Source organism: Drosophila pseudoobscura, chromosome X (assembly GCF_009870125.1).
Source record: "Drosophila pseudoobscura strain MV-25-SWS-2005 chromosome X, UCI_Dpse_MV25, whole genome shotgun sequence".
In the NCBI taxonomy this organism is placed as follows: domain Eukaryota; kingdom Metazoa; phylum Arthropoda; class Insecta; order Diptera; family Drosophilidae; genus Drosophila; species Drosophila pseudoobscura.
The window spans coordinates 66613189-66637256 of NC_046683.1; the positions used below are offsets into that span (position 1 = coordinate 66613189).

The window sequence follows — 24068 nt, forward strand, 5'->3', positions numbered from 1 at the left end:
ATAACTGTCAAAACCGCACAAAACAGAAAGAGAGAAGGTGAAAGGAGAGAGAGTGAGATGGCAAGAGAATGAAGCTGTCAAACGTGTGACATTCATTGAGAGTGCGGGCAAATGAGACGCCGCATATCCTCTCTCCCACTCCCTTTCGCTTTGAGAACATTGCACAGAGCTGCATCTGACATCTGGCTGTCAGAAGCTGTTTGCCATGACACACACGCACATCGCACGTCCCCCCCCAGGGGGGTAGGGTGGAGTGGGGAGTGGGGGGGTGCTTTGTCGTGTTTGTTTTTCTTTCAAGAATAGATTGTTCTGTCACAAACGGAGAATGAATGGGAGCATCCGATACGCTCATTCATTCGTCCATTCATGCACTCATTCATGCATTCATTCATTCATTCATTCAATATAGTTTAAATCCCAGTGCCGTGGCTGACTTTAACAGCTGCCATGATTTACAGCGAAACGAACCATTTCGGGCATTCATTAATATTCATATTTCACTCACCTATGCCGCCACACACACACACACACACACAGACACACAGGTAGCATGCCACGCTTTGTGGCATATTCATTTGCAATTTGCAAGTGGCCCTCAGCGGAAAAAACCTCGGCAATAATTACATTGAGCGAGAGAGAATGCTGCATAAATTTTCGATGGAATGGAATGGCCTTATAAATAAAATCAATTTCAATTTCAATATTATTATTATTATTTTCTGTTTCTGTTTCTCTTTCTCCAGCGAGTGCTTCCCGTGCCCCTAAAATGTAGCCTCCCCCCCCTTGTTGCCCCTGAATGCTTTGGCTCGTGCGTAAATATTTTGCATAAATATTAAAATATTTCCACTGATATGGAATTTCCAATTGATTGAATTTCATGTCTGACCCCAGCCCACTCCCCCCCTGCCCCTGTCCCTGTCCCTGTCCAGCCTGTTGTGTCTATGGATACATTGCACACACACACACACACACACACACACACACACACACAGGATGCTGTGTAGACCATGTTGTGCACACGAGTGTGTGTGTGCCAAATGTCGGTTTCTGGCTTTGGGTTTTTGCCCACCGCCAACATCCTGCCATGCAGCCTGCATCCTGCATCCTGCATCCTCTGCATCCTGTATACCCGCCATTTAGCGGACTTTAAAGCTAAACAAAAACCGAAACCCAAAACCCAAAACTGATGCCAAAAACCAAAATTCAGCAATCAGAATCGGGACCCCCCCCCCACCACCCTCTCCTCCCCATCCAACCAAACAACAAAAAACAGCATTCAATATGCCAAACGGCGATTCATCCGCGTGCCCCCCCCCCCTGTGGCCCCCCCTCTCCACCGCGCTTAACCGAATCGAAGCGGAATGCTAAAAAATAAATAGCGGAAGGGGAGGTTACCTATACGCTTACGATACGCAACGCAACGTAAGCGTAACGTAACGTAGTATAGCCGCTGGCATTGTAAGCATTTTTTGCCGCTGCCGCGCGAAGCATATTAAAAATATTTGCAGCATGCCCCCCCCCACACCCTCACACCCACACACACCCGCACTCCATCGGATCCTGCAGCTGCAGCTGCATATAAAAGTCATAAAGCAAAACAGTTTATATGTGTCCGACTGCAGCAGCGGCAGCAACAGCTCCTGGGTGCCCCCTGGATGCCCCCTGGACGGGTTACGGGATGTGGCGGGTGGGGGGGTGGCATATTATTGATAGTTTTGTGCGATGGGCCTGACAAAAAACGAAATGACTTTTGGCCTTCCACCAAAGCCCCTCCCCTCCCCGTCTTTTCCCGAGTTATGAGAGCTGACTGGCAGGACTGGAGGAGGCAGGGGGCGGGAGGCAGGCAGGGAGGCAGAGAGGCAACGAAAAAGGTGAGGCTGCTGGGTGGTTGGGGGGGGCATTGGGGGTAAAACGCTGACATACTGCATGCATTGCATATTTTATGGCGCGTCAACACGAGACCATGTGTCACCCCTTGGCGTGGAGGCAGGCAGGGGGGAATGTGGGCGGAGGGGCGGGGGTCATGCCAGAAAGCCCCATCAAAAATGGTCATTTATGTTGCGCGCCAGGATATTGAAAAATCGCACGCTCAACGACAGCTTCTGGACAATGTATAAGAACAACAAAAGGCAGGCAGCAGCCAGCAGCCAGCAGCAGGAGGCAAATACTATAAAGGACATGGACAGGCATGTTCATGCATGGCAAAGAGACGGACGGAGAGCGAGAGAGAGTCGACGGGGGCGATACCCTGGGCAGAGGAGATCCATGGGGCCAGCTATAGGGATTGGGGGTGATTGAGGGGACTAGGGGGGGATATATTTGGGTACCTTTCACTTCCATTGAAGGCTGAAATATTCGGAATGGCATTAATGGTGTTTTATACCTTGGAAGCCCCTCCCAAAACCGTTTCCTTTCTCAATTGTCCCTCTTTGACGTAGGATCCCCAGCACCAGTTATTTCCACAAATGGTTATTCGTCTTCATTTGTGCAAATATGATATGAAAATACGTATTTTTTTAAAAGAAATATTTATATCCCTGAAATGTGCTGCATTTTCGTGAATTGCTTTCATCCTTTCGATTGAATATTGCATCCAAACACACAGTTCCATGGCAACGGCAAAGCCACTGCCCAGTCCATCAAGCCCAACCACCCACTCCCTGCCCTCCACCCGCTCCACCCCCTCCACCCACACCCTTCCATGCAAATGATCCGCAGAGCAGCGTGACGAATTTTCATTGCATACTTTTCAGGTGTTCAAGAAGGACAGCCCTGTGGGAGGAGGGCAGGGGAGGGGGAAAGGGAGGGCTGAGCTGCGAAAGAGCTTTAAAGTGAAGTCTCGACTAAGAGCATTAATTAAAGCGTTTTATCTGCACAAAATGTTTGTTTAATTAACTATATAATGACACTCTTTGCCTTTGCCTTCCCTTCCCTTCCCGTTTCTTCACTCTCCGATTACACTTACACATGTGCGTGTGTGCGTGTGTGTGTTGTTATTTGAAATTTAATTGCCAGAGAAAGACCCAGAGAAAGGCGGCGACACAGCGGGCGGCGCGACGTAGGTCGGAAGTTCATTTACAGGCCCGCAGAGGATTTGTTTTAAAAACCCATTACCGGGTATTACTTGCAAGTAAATAAATGTTTGGTTTTTTCTCACACGTCGTACAGCCGTACAGCCGTACACGCCGTACATTCGTACACCCCGTACACTCGTACGTAGACTTATGCCAGTGAGTGTCGGAGTGTCGGAGTCTCGGAGTCCCGGAGTGTCGGGCGCTCATTTGTTTGCATTTGTATGGGGTGTTAAATTATCCCCGGGATAAACGTAAAACGCAAAACTGCAAATGCCGGCGTTAGCGACTGAGCCAGCGACTGGGCTTGTTGCTCCTTTCTCCATTCTCCTTTCCCCAGTCCCCTTCCCCATCTCTTGGTTTGCTGTTCGGAATACCCTTTTCCGGCGGGTTTGAGGAGCTGTCGGTTAGGCAGGGAGCAACGGACTTCCGACACTCAAGAGCAATGAAAACGCTCAGAGAATATCGCGTGTCCGATTCCCCCATATTTCCCATTCAAATACCGCTTTACATGTCCATCCATCCATCCATCTAAAATGGGAACAAAGTCTTCGTTTACAGCTACAAATATTAATTACAGCAGCATAATATGCCTTAGGGAGAATAGGCGTATAGCTAGTTTCGGTTTGCCAGGCTCCGGTTTCCACTTTCGCACTTCTCCGCTTTGCGATTTCCTTTTGTAAACGCCAGAACTGGTGCTCCCGATATCGCAAAACGCAGAAGTTAAGAGCAAAACGACCATCAAGTGGCTGGCATGCGCGAATCCCAGCCAGGAACGTAGAAACGACCGAGGGGCGCTGCCGCATGACGTGCGGTGTTGCAGTAACACCAAAAAGAAACTTAATTGCAATAATAACAAAGAAACAGATGACTCTTGGATGCACTAACGTGGAATAGTTCTTTGTTTAAGCCCACCTCAAACTCTGCTTTGAAATAATTGGTTCAATGCAGCAGCACTTTGCGTTTTCGTGCCAACAGCTGACGCAGCCCGCTTCGGTTATCTGTACATCGCAAGTTGCTCATTGCAGGGGATTTTGTGCGCCTAACAGCACCGAATCGTGCGCCTAACAGGAGCGAAAACGGGAGCACCTAGCGGCGAAAACGGAACGTTTGATTGCTTGATTGAAACTCCGAAGGGGATATTTTTTTGGGAAGAACTTCTTTCGGAATTGTCTTGGCTGAATATGATCCAAAGTTAAGCCGAATTGGATGACTGCACCACATAGATGCCGTTATAATAATCGTGCTTAATACTACACACGTCCTTCAGGGTATCCTCCAGGGTCTCCTGGGACTATGGACCACATCTCACAGGATCTATGTTTTTCCTTGCTAGTTCCTGCTGTAGTTGTAGCATGTTTCCTGCTACTTTCTCTCTGTCTGTCTGTCTGTCTGTCTGCCTGTCCGTCTGTCTGTTTGTTTGTTTGCTTGCAGGATTCCCCGTGTCGTCGTGGGAGGGGGGGGGGGAGGAGGTGCAGAGTGCGGAGGGCAAAGGTGCTACTCCGCTTGTCGCTTATGCAACGCATTAAATGAGCTTAGTTTTAGTTGACTTTCCACTGGCACTTTGGCTTACACGGGGTCTCGTGTCTCCACTGCGCTCCCGCAGGCTCCGCTCCGCTCCGCTCCCACCCCGCCCTCCACTCCGCCGGAACACACAACCAGCCCGGCCCCGTGTGTTGTAATTTCATTAGAGCGCTTTGGGGGCGACTCCACCCTGTGTTGCGGCATCTAGCCCTCGTTCCCTGTTGATATTTGCGCCAGGAAATTAAGCTGTAGGGCGCTGTGTGTTTGCCACAAAGAGAGCGACAGCCAGACAGCCAGACAGCCAGACAGACGCACAGACGCACAGATACGATGCTGAGTCCCTGCAGGGCAGAGACACCTCTGCCTAATCGAAGAGCTCCCCCCACAAGGTACTCATTTTTGGCCATGTCTTGGCTCCGGATAATGTGTCTTTGCGCCTTTTCGGAGGCCCCTTTCGAGGGGCCGGGTCTTCTATCTTTGTGGGTCCTGTCTGAGGCCCTGTCCTGCTCCTCCGTTCGGCTCCTGCCCGGCGGCGCTGTGATCCCTGGCCATAAAGAGCATCAAGCCAGGCATCTCCTTGTCCTGTCTGCCTTTTTCCTTACTTTTCCACTTGTTCGCTGTGTGTGTGTGTGTGTCTGTGTGTGTGAATAATGATGCAATTAGCAGGGGAGGCCCAAGGGGCAAGCGCCAAGCGCCAAGAGCCGGGCTCTGATTAGTTGATTAGATGCGCATGCAGCAGCCAACACACACGTGCCCCAATTAGTCCTTCCTTGACCAAGCGATTGATTTCCATCAGAGAGAGAGAGAGAGGGAGAGAGAGCACCTCCTGCAATCAGCTCTCGCCGCAAGGCAGCTCTCCCGCGCACGCAATCTCCGATTAAACAGCCGCCACGAATGAAGCCATCATTTTCGCCCCGTGGCCTATAATTTTCAAGTGTAATTAACACACGCCCCCCCGTCTACCGCCCCCTGCAGATACTCGAGTGCCCCCCCTCCCACACACGACACATATATCAGAAATAAGAGACCCTCGAAGGAGGCTCCCTCCTCCCACGCCTCGGCACTAAACACAATGTGAAAATTATACAACAAATGGCCATTATAGAGGGTATCGTCTCGTATCGTATCCCTCTTATCCCCTGCCCGTTCCCCTACCCTTTCCCCTTCCATTTCCTGCTGGCAATTCGTTCTTTCATCCTTAGTCGCCCGGGCAATAAATGAGTTTAAACTAGAAAATTTATTATACGCGGCGAAACTACTTAAGTCACTGCGAAAAATATACTCGCTCCACGGGAGGAGGCACCAGAGAGAGGGGGGTGGGGGGCAGGGAACACGCAACGGCAATGTCCTTAAAGTCGCTGAACGCGACTTGCACCAGCCACCAGCCACCAGGCAGCAGGCAGCAGCCACCAGCCATCGCCTGTTTAGGCCAATATAATCACGCAACCCCAGACGATAGACGACAGACGACAAATGGGGGGCAGGGGGCAGAGGCAGGGGGCACACACACACACACCACTAGAGGCAGAGGCAGAGGCAGAGGCGTAGGTGGCATTGGCTGCCTCCTGCTGCTTGAGTAATTCAATAAAATAACCAATTTGTTGGCAACAAAACAAAAAAAAAGGAACGAAAGAAAGGAGCAAAATATTCGTCTAACAACAAGCGACACACAACATCGCGGGAGGGCACGGGGGGCGGGAGGGCGCGAGAGGCAGGCAAAAAGCCAACTTGTCACAAGAAAACATGAGAGGGGGAGGAGGAGCAGCCAGGAGGTTGCAAGGTGGCAGCAGTAGCAATCTCTGTGTGGCAGCAACGGCAACGACAACCAGCCAGCCAGCCAGCCAGCCAACTGCTGCGTCACGTGCCACAAGCGCTAGAGCACAAATATTTTGCTCCTTCTTTCCTTCCTTTTTTTTTTTGCCTTCATATTTACACACAAAACAGCGTTCACTGGGGGCCAGGGGGGGCCCAGGGGCAGGGGGAGAGGGGTTAATATAAAGACTATACACATATGTGGGGGGGGGGGGGGGCATAGTGGTATTTATATACATATATTCAGGGACTATATCGTATGGCCATTGTGTCGCAGAACAGTGGAGAGAATGGAGAGAATGGAGAGAGTGGAGAATGTAGGAAAATGGAGATTTCAATGAACAATTTTTGCATTTTTTTGTACCCGAATTGCATTCTGATTGCGAGGAATTTCTAATTGTTGAAAGGAATCGAAGATGGCTGTGGAATGGCTGGCGGCGTATCTAAGGGTTGTATTCGATACCTTTTCGGGGGTGAGCGGGGGGTGCAAAAAGGCACGCAAATTGCTGAGACTTCTGTGTGGAAATTCAATAAATGCTCGAGAAAATGTACACAAAAATACTCTCTGCGGTGCATGTAAAATATCAGCAGAATTTGGACAAGAAATTCGAGTGTTTTCCTTGCCCTTTTGTTTGGCCAAGCAAGGCTTTTGTTGTTGATTGGAAAACAAGGGGTTTTCAGGGGCTTCAAAGCGTGTTTCCTTGCACCTGAAATGTATCGAAAAGCCTCTCCAGAGTCTCCCTTTTGTTGCTGTTTCCTTTTGGTTCAAGCAGCAAATCTGTGATCAGTGATCTGTGGAATTTTCGAGGGCATTCTGGCATCTTTGGCCCCACAGTGCCAGTGTGGATCTCCTCTGGCAGCCCGGCCTCGTGGCTCCATTGACTTGTGCGACGAAATTGAAAATGGGAATTTTCCGCGACATTATTAAAGTAAACATTGGGGCGAATAAGGGCCAAAAAGGGTGTGATTATGATGAGAAAAGCGATGGCAGCACAGGGACAGACAGGAGTCCCATCCCCACCCCCACTCCCCACCCCACTTCCATTCGATGGCCAAAAACCAGGCAGGTCCTGGCTCGATGGCTCCCTGCCTGGCTGCCATGGCAGTCTTCCAATTGTGGTGGCTGTTTATGGCGTTTGCCATGTGCCTGTCAGTGGAAGGGAAGGGTGCCTGCCTGGTGCCCCCCCCCCCCCCCCCCCCCCCTTCGTTTGTCGCCTTTTCGCGTTTTAAAAAGTTCGCCGGCTCCCAGTGGCGCAATCAGCGCTTGGAATAGGCGAAAGGATGAGCGCCGTTTTCGGGGCCTGGGCTGAGCCACAAAGCATGCTACATTATTCAGGCGCACAGCCACAGCCCCAGCCACACCCACACACATGAGGGGGGGGGATGGAGATGGATCCTGCCACAGCAGGGAGGCAGGGGGGAGGCAGCGGGGGTGGGGGGAGGGCAATGCCATGCCGTGCCACGATAACAAGGCTGCTGATGACTTCCGTGTCCTGCCTCGCTGCCTGCCGCCTGCTGCCTGCCGCTTGACTTCATGCCGCGCCACTGACTAATGCTGATGCCACCGATGCCACCGATGCCGCTGCCACTGACTGATGCCACAGCGATTGGCGGCGGGGCACAAAAAGCCGAATCAAAAATTGAAAATAAGGTTAAGTAGCTATTACGCGCATAATGCACGCGAGGGGCGTGGCATGCCCCCCTCCCCCTTCCCCCCCATTGCACAATATAAATGGCGATTTAATAAACGACTTGCGTGTGTGTGTGGGGGGGGGAGGGGGGGCCAGGGGAGGCTAGGGGAGGCCGCTTTGGGGCCGCGTAATTACCTAAGAAAATTTCATTAGAATTTCACGGCGCATTAGATGGCACTGCCACTGTGCCACTGCCACTGCCGCCAAAAGTGGCAGAACAAGTTTTTGGTTGTGTTAATGCTTGTTCCGCCTCTGCCCCCCCCCCCCTGCCCCTCCCCCTTTGGAGGCTGGCCAGGACACAAATGGCGGCCAATTCGGCCGGAAAAACTTTGGCCAAAAACTTTGCATACTTCCTGGCGGCGGCAGCGGCGGCGACTCTTGGCAGTCGATTTGTATGTGCAACGTTTGGCACCCCCCGCTCCCCCGCCATTCGTCCACTTGGGGGGCACTGGGCCCCTCGTAAGCTGGCAATCAATCAATTGGCCGAAAGCATGAACTGGCGGCTAATTGGAGCGTCTAAACGAGCAAAGAAGCGGCCAAAAGGAGCGCCAGAAGGGGCGAAAACGTGGCTGCTGTCCCTGGGAAGCCCCCCTCCCCCCCGAAAAGCTGGGAGGATGTCTTCCAACAACCAAAAGAAGGAAAACTCCGGATAATCTCTCGATTATTCGTCTGCTCGAAGGAATCTCTTGGATGCCATCAGAATCGTGTGTGCCACATGGGCTGCCAGCCCACAGACATTACGCATACGCCACGTGTGACAGTGCAAAAAGTCGATGGAGTCGAGCATATTTCATGGCTAATTGAGTGGCAACTTGGGAGCAATGAGGAGGAGGAGGAGGGGGAGGTCTCTTCGGCTCATAAATAATTGATAATGGGCGCCTGGCAAAGCTCGAGAGCTGCAGATGGGAGACCCAGAGACTCCTGTGGAAAGTAGCGATTCATGAAAAAGTTATAAAGGGAAATGCACCTGCCACACACGCCCGCACACACGGATACAGCTACAGATACAGATACAGATACAGATACAGATACAAATGGTCCTATGGAAACGCTTAACATTATTTGGTTGGTGGTGCTGCTGCTGCTGCCATGGCAGCCCACGCCCTTGATGTCTGTCTGTGTTTTCAGCGACAACTTTGATTGCCCCCCGCCCTCTGGCACATGTGGCCGCTGCATGGGGTGCGGGGGTGGAGGGGGGGTCGGAGTGCATGGCAGATACCTCCAGGCTTGTGTTGCAGCGAAACTTCAACTAAATTTCTCTCGCACACACACACAGACACAGAGGTAATGAGATGGTAATGTTAATGAAATTTGTTGCCACGCCAAAGGATCGCATCGGTTCGGGGGTCGAAGGGTGCGCCCCAGTGAAGAAGGAGTCTCCCTGCTGCCACTAATGAAGTCATTGATAAGCACACAACAACAGCAGCAGCAGAAACAGCAGCAGCAGCAGAAACAGAAGGCAGGCATTCATGTAAAGGGAAAGCATTCATCAGGACACACACAGCCGATGCTCCTGCCACACGGCCAGAGAGAGAGGCATCTATAACCAAGAGTTGATTAGGTCATAAGAGTCATTCGCCTGCATATTTGGGCGGCTGCTGCTGCTGCGCGAGAGAGACAATGTCCTGGCATTACTCAGCAGCAGGAAGGAGGACTCCAGGAGGAAGCTAAGGGGGGGGGATGGAGTGAAGTGGGGGACAATCTGCTACGACTGACTGAATGCCATTGCTGTGTGCTGCCGCTGCCGCTGCTGCTATTTGTACTTGAAATCTCATTAAAGTTGAAGCACTTGTCTGCTGCTGAAGGAGAGGGCGCTCCAGCGATAGGGGTTTGGGGGGGGGGGGCTGTCATTGCTAGTTTGTGCCCCGCCCTCCTGCCCCTTTGCCATAACGACAAAATTTAATTATACAACACAAAAGCCGAAAACGAGGCAAAAGGACGAGCCACCAGCAGAAGGACACGAGAGGAGAGCAGAGGGGAGGAGAGGGAAGGGGGGGGGGGGGGGGGGGTTAGAGGGGCAGGTAGCAAACAACATCAACAAAAGCTGCGGCAAATTGAAATTTTTGCCTTTTCGACTTCTTCTCCGTTCGTCAGGGATCGTCCTTGTGGCATGCCCCCCCCCCCCTCGAGACTATTTTCTTGCCTCTGCCACAGGATTCCACATGCATGTCCTTCATTTTTGTGCCTTTTTTTATTAAAGCAGAAATTAAGAAGAAAAAAAACCCAAAAGAAAAACCAAAAAAAGTGTGAAGCAAAAAAGTTTTAGCCACACGTTTCGCCCCCCCGGCCCCCCCCCCCCCCGTCCTGGCCGGTCGTCTCTTGTGGCGGCATGCCCCACCCCCCGGCCGACACGCCCCCGCAGAGAGCTGCAAAGTGCAGCTGGCATAATAATTGCGGTTATTTGTGCAGGCGGGGGGGCGGCGGAGGGGGCGGGGCCGGAAACGGAGGCTGCATGAACATCCTGCGGTCATCCTGCGGTTAACCAATTGGGCGGGGTCGAAGCAGGAGGAGGCTCACACCTCCACAGAGCCACAGAGAGGGAGAGGGAGAGGGGGAGAGACACATCTCCAGAGCGGAATCACAAAGGCATATCCTCCCCCGGATGGCAGGACAGCAGGGCAGCCAGGGCTCTCTTTATGTGTGTGAGGGCAGGAAGGCAGGCTCGAAGGCAGGAAGGAAGACGGATCCCTCTTCAAAAGATACGAGGAATTTCTAATACCCTTCAAGAATGGCGGGGGCCACAGCCAGGCGCCCTCCCTCCCGACAGACGGATTACATTCAGTGCCTCCGAGGACGGGGACTTTGTTGCCAGATGGAAAAACTGCTGACTTGGCCAGAAGTGAGGCAGTGAGGCAGTCAGGCAGCCAGCCAGGAAATGGGGGCCAGCAGCAGGTGAGCAGCCAGAGAAAACGAGACTTCCGCCTGAGCTGGCATGGGGCTGGCATTGGAGATGGATATGCCAGGAGGGAGAGAGGAGCGGGGAGGGACAGACAGACGAGGCACTCGACCACAAAAGCATAAGTTGCCAATTAAACTGGAATGCTTTGCTGCCCCGCTGCAGCAGCAGCAGCACCACAATCTCTCCTCTGTATCTGCCTCCCTGCGGCACTCGGCACTCGGCCTCCCCTGCCCTCCGCTCCCCTCTCGCTCGCAGACACAGGACGACGGCAGAATGGATAGAATGGAGTCCCATCTAGGGCCTGGCATTAATTTCATAACCTGCCTTTTTATGGCCAACTAACCAAATTGGGTCAACATTGACAATGGCCAGGCGCCAGTCAGTGCTCTCCTGGCAGAGGCAGGGGGAGGGGCAGGGGGGCCAGCCACTTGCCATTCATTTTGTGGGGCAGTCTGCCACCTCCACTGGCACTTGCACTGCCATTTCCCCGGAAGTGTAGCAATAATTATCGTCGGAGTCGCTGCATCGCCGCCTCTTTGCCGCCTCTTTGCCAATTATGCAACCATTTTGAGGGGCAAGAAGCACTTGCAGCCCCACAAGTTCCACTCACTTGATCCGATTGTAGACCAGCAGCTCGGCTATGTCCCGGCCGAGGCCCGAGTAGGTGGTCTCCACGAAGACCAGGACCTTGGGATCGATGCGGAGCCGCGCCTCCGAGCGGTGGTCGGGCGCCGGCGAGGCGTCCCGCACGTGCTTCCCCGCGGCGCTCAGCATGCGGCAGTGGATGATCGGCGCCGGGTGGGTGTCCCGCTGGATGAGGCTGCAAAGGAACAAGCAAAACGGGAGGATTAGACACGTTATGGGCATTGGAGGGCGGTGGGGGGGAAGTAGATCCTCGGCTATCCCGCATCCCGCTTTCAAATGCATGAATAGAGTGGGGGGTGGTGCAATATTTAGGGGCTACAAAGGAGTTTCCGCCAGAGCTCCTTCGTTTGGCGGAGGAGGAACGAGGAGGAGCCACAGCCAGAGGCATTCAGAGGGCGCAGAGGGGAGTGCCGCACACGGCCAAAAATGAAGTAGCAAAGAGCGAGGAGCGGGGAGCGGGGAGCGTGGAGCGGGGAGGTTGCCACAAATTGAGATACGCGACAACACGTTGCGTATGCGTAATATGCCACATGCCACACCACAATGTAACGGCTGCCGCGCGCTGTCGTTAGCGAAGTGGCAGCTCCTGCTGCTCCTGCTGTTGCTCCTGCCACTGTTTGCCGCAAGATAAAAGCCAAGACCATCTGCTGTTCAACCAAGACGCAGGCTACAGGATACAGGATACAGGATACACCGCGCACACACACACACACACACACACACACACAGACGCCCCGTCTCACATGTATCTTCATTTGGGTGTCCTTTAAAGGACAACAGCCAGGCGGCCTCGTCTCTCATTAACGAACCAACGAAACGACCTGCAAAACGTGCCACACCTCCCACTCCCCACCCACTTTGCCCCCCTATCCCCCCCCTCTCCGTCTCTAATGTGAATTTGTGTGTCCTGCCCCTCTGCCCCGCCTTCACTAGTGGAAATGTTTCACAAGAGAGAGACAGAGACAGAGAGAGGGAGAGGGAGACAGAGAGACACCTTTGACCTGGGCAAGTTTTTGTGTTTCGATTTTATCATAGTTTCACCTGCAACTTCCACTGCCACTGCTGCCCCTTCCCCTGCCCTTGCTTGCCGCTCCTTTCTTATCCTTTCTGCTGCTCCTTGCTGGCAAGGAGCAAAGCATTTTATTATAAAGCTTATGCAATTTCCACATATCCTTGCAACTTCCTGCCGTCCGACCTTTGGGCCGACCTTTCGGGGCCAGTACATTAGATTGCAGCAGGGGCGGCGGCAGGGGCGGCGGCAGGGGCAGAGAGTCCTTGAATCAAGCAGCAACATCCTGCCTGGCTGTGTGCTGGAACCCTTTTTGCAGCGCCTTTCAAGGCGAAATCCCTAAAATTAACAAAAACCTATTAGGCCAAGCCCCGAAATCCCGAAGCAAAGCGCAGAGAAAGCAGAGAAAGCGCCAGCCAGTCCGTGCAGGACATCCAGGCCATGCATGCCGCCAGGACTCTCTCCTTCTCCTGCTCCCAGTGCTCTTTGGGCAAATGTAAATACTTTTTGCATTACAAAATCGTGCGCGGGAGGGGCTCCGGCAAGGACCTGCCCTGCTCTGCTCTGCTCAGCTCTGCGGCAGGCAAAGGGAAAAACGGACTCTGGCAAAACTTTTGCACTGCCAAAACAAAATATTTAGATAGCAGCAACACACACACACACACACACACACACTCGTACCTCCTCCAAAGGCAGAGACGGAGACGGAGACGGACATACACTCGTGGCGCACACTGTAACAAATCCAAATAGAAATGGAAATGGAAAAAGGAAAGAGGAAAGAAGAGCCCCCAAGACCAGGTCCCAAAAAGTTTATTCTCTCCTCTTTTTTCGGCCCTGAATGAATGCCCCATAAACACGAGAGAGGGGCAGGGCAGGAGGGGGGGTGGGAGGGGGCAAAGTGCAGGATATAATGTGGGAGAATGCCCGCTGCAAAATCAAAAAAACATAAGCCATAAATAAGGAGCGTATAAGTTCTTGCCTCAGCGACGGAATTGCCCCCCGAAAAAGGGTCCACGAGGCAGGGCCGAAGGACGCGATTTTTGGGGCCAGAAGGAGGCATCTATTTGGGGCATGGACAAGTATTACCCACCAAAAGGTAGCTTGGAATGCGAACCCAACCGAGGGGCGCTGCCGCAAGACGCGTGGCACCTCTTGCCTTGTCGGTATCGATTCGAGGTGGAATCTTTGATGGAAAACAACGATTTTTGCTTTTCTTTGCTCTGACCTCCTCTTCCTCTTTGGCTCCACGGAATCCCCAAGGATTCTCTGCCAAGAAAGGCTTCACCGTTTCTAATTTTTGCCACAAACTGCAGGACATTTTCCTGGCCCATCAGCAAACGGAGAAAAGTTCTGATGCCACGCGTGCCGTGCCCCTTGCTGCAAGGATGATGAAGAAATTTTGTTGAGCTGCTCCTCCGCCTTCTCCTGCTCCTCCTCCTCCTTCCCCTCCTCCGCTGTGTCTTGTTTGCATTTCGTGCAACATTTGCGGGGCGGCAACTCTCGGGCAAACAGGCAGGCAGTCAGGCAGTGAGCCAGTGAGGCATGCAACCTGGCCGGGGCCTCAGTTCGCTGATTTATTTGTGCACAGCACAAAATTTCCGTTTCCGTTCTGCAGCGAAGGAGAAGCGGAGTCAAGCAGCCAGGATGGAGGCAGGAGGCAGGAGGCAGGGGCAAGGACTACAAGCGAAGGCTTCTCTCGGTTCGGAAAAGTTTCGTCTTTTGTTGCTGCATAAATTAGGCAACAAAAAGTCAGTTTATGCATTTGCGACGTGTTATTTATGCGGGCGTGCAACAAACTTGGCCAACAGCTCACTCTCTCCCCGTCTCTCTCACTCTCTCTCTCTCGCAGAGTGGCAGGGGCAGCCAAGTGGGGCACGGCCATGAGCGTGGTGGCATGGCCAAGGCTTATTAGTCAGCGCTGAAGACATGACACGCGGGAGGCGGTTTTATTGAATCCGTGAGCGCATAAAGTCGCCGCAACGCGACTCAAGAGCCCGGGAGGCGGGGCGCCCGGAGGCGGGGATTTCCCTAGATTTTCCTTCTCCGGGAAGAGCCGCCCGTCGCCCGTCGCCCCCCGCCCATCGCCCACTAGGCAGGCCGCTGCTGCCTTGCACGCGCTCAGACAATAAATCGTATGTAAAAATTTGTAATAAATTTGCAAAGTAGCAAATGCATGCAGCCAGCCACCAGAGGCGGCAGCCGCTTGCCACAAAACGGGGCGCATACGTAATGCAGGGCCCCTCCACCCCTCCTCCACCATCGCCCAAAAAAAGCATAAAAAGAGAGCCAGCCCAGGGAAGGGCATAATAAAATGCGAATCTAGCACAAGGATATGGCATATAGAAAAATATGATATCTAAGGACGAAAAAAAAAAAAATAATTTTCTTGCCCCAAAAAAAGGAATAAAACAAATACCAAAAAAAAGCGAGAGACTGTACTATTTCTGGGGGGGGGAAAACCTACTTTTTCCAAGGGGGGGGGGGGGGGAAATCCATGCATTTCGGGGTAGGGTGGGCGTGGCCCACTTCGGTCCTTTCTGGGGTGCAAAATGCAAATACAAAAAGCAAACGAAACGAAGACAAAGCGGCGGCCACTTAAACATTTGCGGAGCCGGAAAATGCTGGAAAATGAGAGGAGCAAAGGGAGGAGAAGGGGGAGCGGCAGAGGGGGAGAACTAAGCAAAGAGAGAGAGCTTTAGGGAGGGGGGGAAGCAACTAAGCCACGAAATTCAGTGGAAAACTGCAGCAGCCCCGAATCGCTTGTCAATGTGTCAGTGGCATGCCACAGCCGCCACAGCCGCAGAACCAGAAGCCGCATTTCCTTTGGTTTTTGGCATTAAAAACTTTAATAAGAACTGATGCCGTGCCGATGCCGCGCCGATGCCACAATATTGCTTCAATCCGCAATCCTTTTGTTCCTTCGTTCGGCAGCGGCGCATATTTCCACTCGACAGAAGAGAGGAATTTCCCGGGCAACGGCCACTTAAGAACAATGAAAACTGCAGAGAGCGGGGCATGGGGCACGGGGGGGGCGAGGGAAAACACTTGAAATAAAGACTCCCCGACAAGCGACTCAACGACTCCAAAAGGATCCGCCGATTGCGGTGGTCGTCAGGGAAATGCAGCAACAAAAGTGGCAGCGGCGGCCGAGGGGGCAGAGGGGGCAGAGGCGGCCGAGGCGGCGACTCGACGGCAACAAAACGAGGGAAAAAACTTAATTAAATAAATCAAGCCAAGTTCAATTGAATTGCAGCCGGGAAATGAGTGGGAAAATGTCAGAGGAAAGGCCAGCGACAGGGGCAGGACGCCAGAGTGTCTGCCAGGAGCAGGACTCGGGACTGGGGACTCGGGACTCGGGACTCTGGCAAATGAACTGTGAAAGGGAGGGGAGTGAGGAGTGGCGAGGGAGCATGGCAGAGGAGGCCTCTCCCAGCGACTGTCGTGTCTGTCCCTCTGTCTGTCCCTCTGTTTGTCCCTCTGTTTGTTTGTTTGTTTGTTTGTAATTGCATTTAAAGCAAATAAATGTAATTATTTATTGCATTTCGCAGCACTCGCCGACAGGCGGAACAGCATGGAGCACGCGGCCAGCGACCAACGGCCAGCAGTGGCAGGACATCGCAGAGTCCTTGAGTGGGATCCACAGAGCAACAGAGCCTTATGGCCAGAATGGATTTGTGTGCAAATACTCGCGTACGCATATGTAATCACATTTCAAAAGAAGGGAAAAATATTAAAATAAAAGCACACACGCACAGAGGACACAGGGGATGCACAGGACACTCGGGGCACGGGGGGCACGGAGGACACGGGGGACAGGGGGGACACGGGACAGGCCATCGCTCATTTATAATCGCATTTTCAATTAAAAATATTTAGTCAATTAATGCACGCGAGCATCAGTGAGTACGTACGTGCCACATGCCACATGCCACATGCCACGCGCCTGGCAGCGATTTCTGTGTTGATTATCGCCCGGTGGCGCCCGGTGGCGGCGTTTTGGATTTAGTTTCGGTTTTAGTTTCTGTTTATTACCACCTCCCCGCCCCGCTTCCCGCCCCTCCCCCCTCCCCCTCCCGCGGAAACATCAAATTGCATTTATCGCACTCCTCACGCAAAGCAAATAATGTCCTGCCCCACCCCCAAAGCCGCCAAAAAAGAAAGGAGGAGAGAGCAGTCCCAGCTCCAAAAGTGACAGCGGAGTGGATTTTCGTGTGTGTGTGCCCCCTCCCTCCCCCCACATTGCCCCCCTCCCCTAGGCCGGTGACAGGCGACAAGATAGTCGGAAGCGTTGTTGTCCTGCAAATCGAATAAACTGTCGCTGGCAATTAGCGTATAAATAAGGATAAAGGACACACGATAGTCCGCCTTAAAAAAAGCACGGGGAGAAAATCACTTTATCCGTAATTGTTTTTCGTATGTTTCCCCCCTCCCCCTCCCCCTAAAAGCTCACTCGTTGCATACACTCTGACATAATCTGACACTCAATTAAAATGCAGAATTAGAGAATTACAAGCTACTGAAAAATGCATACAAATTGCCGCACACTGCTCGTTCTGTGTGTGTGTGTGTGTGTGTATCTGTGTGTGTGTGTTCTGTTTTGTCAGGTTTTTGCATTACAAATCAATTATTGCACTCGTCCCAAGCGACAGGCGACAGGCGAGAGGGCCAAAAAGGGTTTGTGGTGCGATGCGAGCGTGTTGTTTCTGTCAGTTTATCCGTCCATCTCTTTCCTGTCAGCTCTCCCTCTCTCTCTCTTTCCTTCTCTGTCTATGCATCTTGATTTGCATACCCTGGAGTCCCTGGATGTATGACGATGATGAACCAAAGGAGAGTTTACCAAAAATATTAAGTTTTTAAGCTAATCACAGACCTCTTTTTATCTTCTGTATGACATGAGACAAGATCGTATCCCTGTGTCGGGTCTAGGGTCCGCCACTTTACTCTAAGGGCCACTCGATCGGGGCTCAACTCTCAAAGGCAACTGCCCTCTCGAGGCGTTGCCAGTGCCATAGCTCCAGGAGAATCATTCTCTGCGACGCTTTTCCCATTTATCTGTCACTCTCGACTTGCCCACACTCGCCTCGCCGTTACACAGGAGCACGCTCTCGTTGTACTCGTTTCTTGCGATCCTCTCTGAGCGAGTCTCCCGCTCTCTCTCTTAAGCGAGTACAGCAATGGGATAGACAGACGCTAGGAACAAGCAGGAACTGACCAAGGAGACGAGACACTGAACAACCATCGTACAGGATACATCTTTCAGAGGAGGAATCGATTCAAGACACCAGACGCTAGAGCCGCGACTCCATACCCAGCGAGTATGGCTCTTCTACGCCAGAGGGCGCACACTGCACCAGGAAGAGCGTGTGAAAGAGAGAGGGAGCTATGTTGGTTCTGGCTTCATTCGGCAATCTGCCAGACGCTACTCTGCAACTGTGGATGCCACGTTAGAGGGAGTCCAGATTAGTTTAGTTTATCGATATCCACCGTGTATCCACCCTGTATGCACCCTGTATGTTCTAGGGTATTCAAACAAGCGATCCACCTAGTTATCCTTTCAAATAATGTGCTCCTTTTGCCTCTCTCCCTGCCTCCCTGCCCGTCCGTCTCCCCGTCTGTCCATCTGTCAGTCACTCTGCATGCAAATCACGTACGTTTGCATTTTGTCAAAATGCGTTTTGCACCTACAAAAGCAGGAGAGGAGGGGGAGAGGGAGGGGAGGGGGAGGGAGGGGAAACAGCAGCACCAGAAATACCAGCAACAACAACAACAACAACAACAAATGCATTTACGGTTATGCATATGCGTGTGTGTGCAATTACTCCGAGCAGTGGAGTGTGTGTGTGTGCGAGTGTGTGTGTGTGTGTGTGTGTGTGTGTGAGTGCCAGTGTGTGCGTTCAAATAATGACAGACGACATAAACAAACACGCAGCACATCAGAGCCCCTCCCTCCCGCTCCCTCCCCCTCTCTGGCTGGCATATTTGGCCACAGGGGCAACCACAGCCAGGGGAGGGGCAGAGCACGGCCAGGAGAAGCGTCAGCCGTACAGCCGTAGAGCCGTAGAGCCGTACAGCCCAAAGGTAAAACACTCCAAAAAGAGGAGTGGCACGTCACTTGCTTCCGCCTTTTCCTACATAACGGACGGATGGCCACAAGGAGCACCGGAAACACAGACACTCAGCCGCACACACACACACACACGCATCATGCAGTGCGGGCGGCAGTCCGGCCAGTGGCATGCAACAATCATTCTCGAGTCCTGGGGCCGTCTCTGAATTCATTAAAACTCACCATATTTTGAGAGCCATAAGGATACGCTTATAAGGATATACGTATGCCTTGATTGATGGACCGTCGGTTGGTCTGTCCGTCGGTCCGTCGGTCGGTCAACCACTTAGCCTCCAAACTAATGAACTTTGCCACAGTTCTCGGAGTCCGTAAATTAAATTCCAAAGTGCTGGCCGAAGCCGAATCCAAAGCCGAAGCCAAAGCCAAAGCCCAAACATAAATATTTAATAATCAGCTCGGAGGGAATGCCGAGTGAAGTGCAAGGAAGGAACATTTCGGAACCTTGGATCGTTGGGGGGGAGGGGGCAGCCCTGTGTTGCGTGTGGCAGGACGAAAACAAAGGACTGCTGCACCTCCAGGCACCTGCCCCCCCCAAAGCAGTTCTCCGCTCCTCCCTGGATGCCGCTTCTGCTGATGAAAAAGAAAACGAGAGAAAAAAGAAAGGAGGGAGGGAGGGGGGGGGGGGGAGAACTTTCGCCCCCGTTGTTTGTGCAACTGCAGCCGGAAACCGTTTGCTCGCTGGCGAAATGTGTTTGTAAACCATAATTGCGCGGCAGAAGTAGCCGAGAGCAAAAGGTGGGGCACCTGCCCCTGCCCCAGCCTCCGCCCCAGCCACTGGCCTCTCGTTTGCTGGCAAAAATTTCATGCGAAAAATTTAATGTATAAAAGAAAATTCCAGCAACTCGCACAATAATCACCGAAAAGAGCACCCACACACACACACACACACACACACACGTGGCAGGGAAAACTACGAGGAAAAGCGCTCACAATTATGAGCAATATTTCCCCCCCCCATCCACCCCCCTATTCGCCCCGTTCGAGTGCCACTTCAGCGCCGAAGGAAATGCCATGGCGCCACACCGAAATGAGTTTTATTTTCGAGTATGTCATGAAGCAGCACCAAAAGGGGGGCCAAAGGGGGGCAACAGAGGGGGCAAACCCCACCCGAGACCAGGGGCAAAGCCAGAGCCAGAGCCAGCGCCAGGAGTTCTCCTGTGAGCCACAGAAAAAGGTGTTGAAGCAAAGCAAAAGTGTGGCGTGTGGCGTGTGGCACACGATGTCGTCGATAGAAGTGGCTGTGGCACTGTGCTGTGGCACTGTGCTGCGGCTGTGGCTGCAACTTGTCGAACGATAGCGGAAAATTGTGTCCTTTCTTTTGGTGGCAAGCCGTAGAGAAATCTGTTGATGATTTCGCAGGCCACGCCGATTTTCGCAGGCGAAAAACTTTCCGCTTTCCGAGGCGCCGCCGAAAACATTGAAAAACTTTCAAGAGAAAAACCCATTGAAAAAAGTCGCTGCCGGGGGGGAGAGGGGGGTTTCCTCTTGGATTCGAGAATGAGCTTTTCCATCATTAGGCAACGAATTTCCCGATTAATGCTCGCTGGCACCTGATTTTCCGCCCGAATTTGATTCAATTTCCAGCATATTTTCCATGCCCCATGCCGCGTGCCTCGTGCCTGCCCCCTGGCAAAACCAACAGAAGAGGAGGGAGAATAGGGATCCAATCAAACAGGGAACAAAACGCTGTCGCTGCTGCTGGCCCTCGCCACAGATTTCGCACAGCAAACAATGGGGCAAGCAGCAAGAGGCGGGATCGAGGGGTGGAGGGGCAGGGAGGAGCAGACATCAAGTGCATTTTCACCACTTGAGCACACAATGAAAATACCGCTGGAAATAGCCCCCGAAAAAGGGGAGGGGGAAAAAAAGAAGAGCGGAGGGAACAAGGCAGAGGCATGCCCCCGCTCTCCACCGCCCTCCCTGTGGCCTGTTGTACTCACCCATTAAATACGTCCGTATCGACGTAATGCGTGTAGTAGAATATCGTAACCATTGTGATGGCGAGCAGGGCCAAAACACACCGCCGCACGTTGATGCCGAAGCAGCGCCGTGCAATTAAATTGCAACAATGGCACGTCCATCCCATGGAATAGGAAGAGCCTGCCCCTAGGTGGCTGCCACCGCTGCTGCTGATGCCAATTGACGTCGATGACGAGGTGCTGCCGCTGCCGCTGCTGCTGCTGTTGATGTGCCCATTGCCATGCCCACTCGCACTCCCACTGGCACTCCCATTCGATTTCTGTTTGTACGTGACAATGCCGGCGGCGCCGTTTGTGTCCTCCAAAGGCAATAGCATTGTGCGATCTGTAGTGGCTCCAATGGGAGCGGGAGTGGCGGTGGCACTTCCATTGGTTTCCGTTTCCGCGTTTGCATCCTGCGACCGCGGCTTGGTAATGAGTTTTTCATATTTGTTGCGATTTATGGCTGTTGCATGATGTATATTCGTGGTGGCGCCTCTCGCCGTGGCTGTAGCTCTCGCTGTCGCTGTGGCTGTGGCTGTTGTCTCTCCAGATGATATTGTCATATTGTTGCTGGGGGGAGGAGGCAGGGATATATAGCTATTGCTGCTGTCAATCGGTGGTTCTATCTGCGTGTAAATCTCTCTCTCTCTCTCTAGCTCTCTCTCTCTCTCTCTCTCTCTTTGTATATCGCTATAATTGGCAGCGTTTTCTTCCTTTTTTCAGGGGATATGTCTCGTGTGTGTCTCGTGTCTCGTGTCTCTTGTCTCTTGTCTCTTGTGTTTATTTCAATAACTATCAAAATAGAAGTTCCCGTTTATGGCACAGGCTTTTCTTAGCTTTTCCTCTTTCCGGAACAAAAAAAATTGGTATTTTCCTATGTATTCTATATATATATATTGCTCTCTCTCTCTCTCGCTCTCTCTCTCTCTCCAGTATCTGCTGGATCTGCTGCTATTTCTGTGCTTTCTTCACTTTCGCCATTTGATATGTTTCCTGATTTTCAAATACTCATTTTGTGGCATGGCCATTGTGTGGCACGTGGCATGTGGGGGCAGCTCTTCTTCCTGTTGTTGTTGTTGTTGTTGTCGTGGCAGCTCTCTTCTGGCGGGCAGTCGTTGCAGTATTCGAATGGCATCATTATCAGTCATAGAGGCGAGACGACACCCAGTTCTCCGCCCAGTTTTCACACACAATCAGACATTGACTGCCGCTGCCGCTGGGCCCTTCTTCCAGTCTTCCAGTCGGGGCTGCAGTCGGGGTTCCAGTCGGGGTTCCAGTCGGGGCTCCAGGGGGCTCCAGTGGGTCGCGTCTTATCTGCAAGACCGCAAAGAAAAGGAAAAACATTATAAATAAATAATTGTCTATCGGTTGTGTCAACATTCAGCCACAAATGCCCCAACAATAGCCCATGGAACGGGCCTTTTCCCTGTTGACTTTTCATTAGTGGGCCAAAACAGATATAGAAATAGATATAGAATAGATTCTAGGGGTAGTACGTGTACATAGGGGGGCGGGGGAATCGAATCGAACTTCTGTTTGGGCAGGCAGACACTCAATTCTGTCCATCCAGAGACTCCCTACCATTCCAATCCCAGTTCCAAGGTGTTTTTTCATTTATTCTTCGTCTCTGACCGCTGACCCCTGGCCACTGAATCCCTGCCTACAAATACAACCTTCGATCCGGGCACTCGCTGACCTCCGCGCACTCGCAAAGGGTTCAAAACCAACAAATTGCATGTCTTGGGCATGACAGGGCCGAGCAGGCCGAGAGTGGGCGACGGATAGCCCGAAAGAGGGTTGAAGAAGCGTCGAGCTTCACATTCTACTCAGGGGAATGCCGGAATGGAACATGGAGCACACGTGCCTCGACCCACAGATGCCTCTACGACTGCCGGATGGAAACACTCGTCTGCCACTAAAATGCAGAGATATTCCGCTGGTCAAACCCTCGTGCAGATCCATTTCATTGGCTTTTTGGGTCAAAAATTACAAAACTCCCAACGAAAATCGCATAAATTGGAACTCGCAGTGGACGTCGCCCATTACGATGCCTATAAATTCTGTTTGCTTCTCCAATTTCAATTTGCAACATAAATTCCCGGTTGCACCTCTGGCGGCATGTGGCACCTTTGCTTATCAGCACTTTTTGCGATGCGGAGGGGGAGTGGGCGGGGCGGGGCGGGGCGCATGGAACACGAATCGATAATCGCTATCACAACTAATTGATGATGACATTTGTTTGTGCTCGTATTTCGCCGCTCGAGTTTGGAGTTGGAATTGAAATTGAAATTGCTTCCAAAGGACATTAAGAAATGTTGATTTCTTGGATGTTTATCTTCGAGATGCACTGAGCGAGAGCCCACTGGAGGCCAGAGCCCAGAGGCAGAGCCAAAGATGGACGGAAGGACAGAAGGACAGACATTTCGTCAATTTGTTTGTCCGAACATCTCGAATGGAATGCAAACAAACAAACAAACAGAGCTGCTGCTCTGCAAATAAAGCGACAAATTGTCAAAAGCCGCAAATGGCAAATGGGAAATCATACACACGACATGCGACGCACGACGCACGCCGCACGGCTCTCAAGATACAAATGTATCTGAGGAGGGGCGGTCTGTATATCTATCTATCCATCTGTGTGCTTGTGTGTGTGTGCGTGTGTGTGTTTAGCCATTAACTGCATATGCCTGCCGCAGTTTACAGAGGTCTTAATGGCCCCAAACGCACACACACACACACACACGCACACAGAGAGATGGCAGATACAAATCCTCACGTATTTGGGGGGCTCGGGGGGTTCTGGCTCCGGGGCTTAATTGGAAATGCCTGGCTGTTGCGGCTGTCAACCGAAAAAAATAAAGACAACATACTTCTGGGCGCTTTATGGGCCGACAAAATGAGTCAATAATGAGTTTTAGATGGCCAATGTTTGCCATGATGTTCTATCCACGATAAACAGGCACTGCGCCACGGCACATGTGTTCGAGATAACAGAAGCGAGCGCCGGAATGGGACTTTGAATGGCTGGCACTTCTGGGGGAAGGGAGACGCTCAGAGTATAGAGGTAAGAGATGGTTTCGGAGTGTGAGAGGATCCTTCCACCCACAGATCTTGACTGTAGGAGGGCGGATCGTTGAGGAGTCACCAGTTGCAAAGAGGTAGTCCGCGCCAAGATCACATCTGCTCTCTTTCGAGGGTCCATCCGTCTGTCGGTATGCGTGGAAGCGTGCAGAACGTAAGAGAGCCGAGCGAGAGGGGATGGTCCTCGGCTCAGCGCACGACGTCGCCTGATTACTCAATACATCTTGAGGCCGCCCGAGAGCCAA

The 24068-nt window shown here is 52.3% G+C and overlaps 1 protein-coding gene across 1 annotated transcript in view; it reads right to left on the minus strand.

Annotated features, from left to right (window-relative positions):
- Positions 1 to 24068, minus strand: part of sfl (N-deacetylase and N-sulfotransferase sfl) — a 64494-nt gene that overhangs the window by 4736 nt on the left and 35690 nt on the right. Inside the window, exons 2-3 of the mRNA XM_033382589.1 lie at positions 20722 to 22056; positions 11608 to 11817 (exon numbers count right to left, since the gene is read on the minus strand). Of these exons, the coding sequence (XP_033238480.1) occupies positions 11608 to 11817; positions 20722 to 21305 (794 nt within the window). The 5' untranslated portion in view covers positions 21306 to 22056. The remainder of the gene's footprint in view (positions 1 to 11607; positions 11818 to 20721; positions 22057 to 24068) is intronic.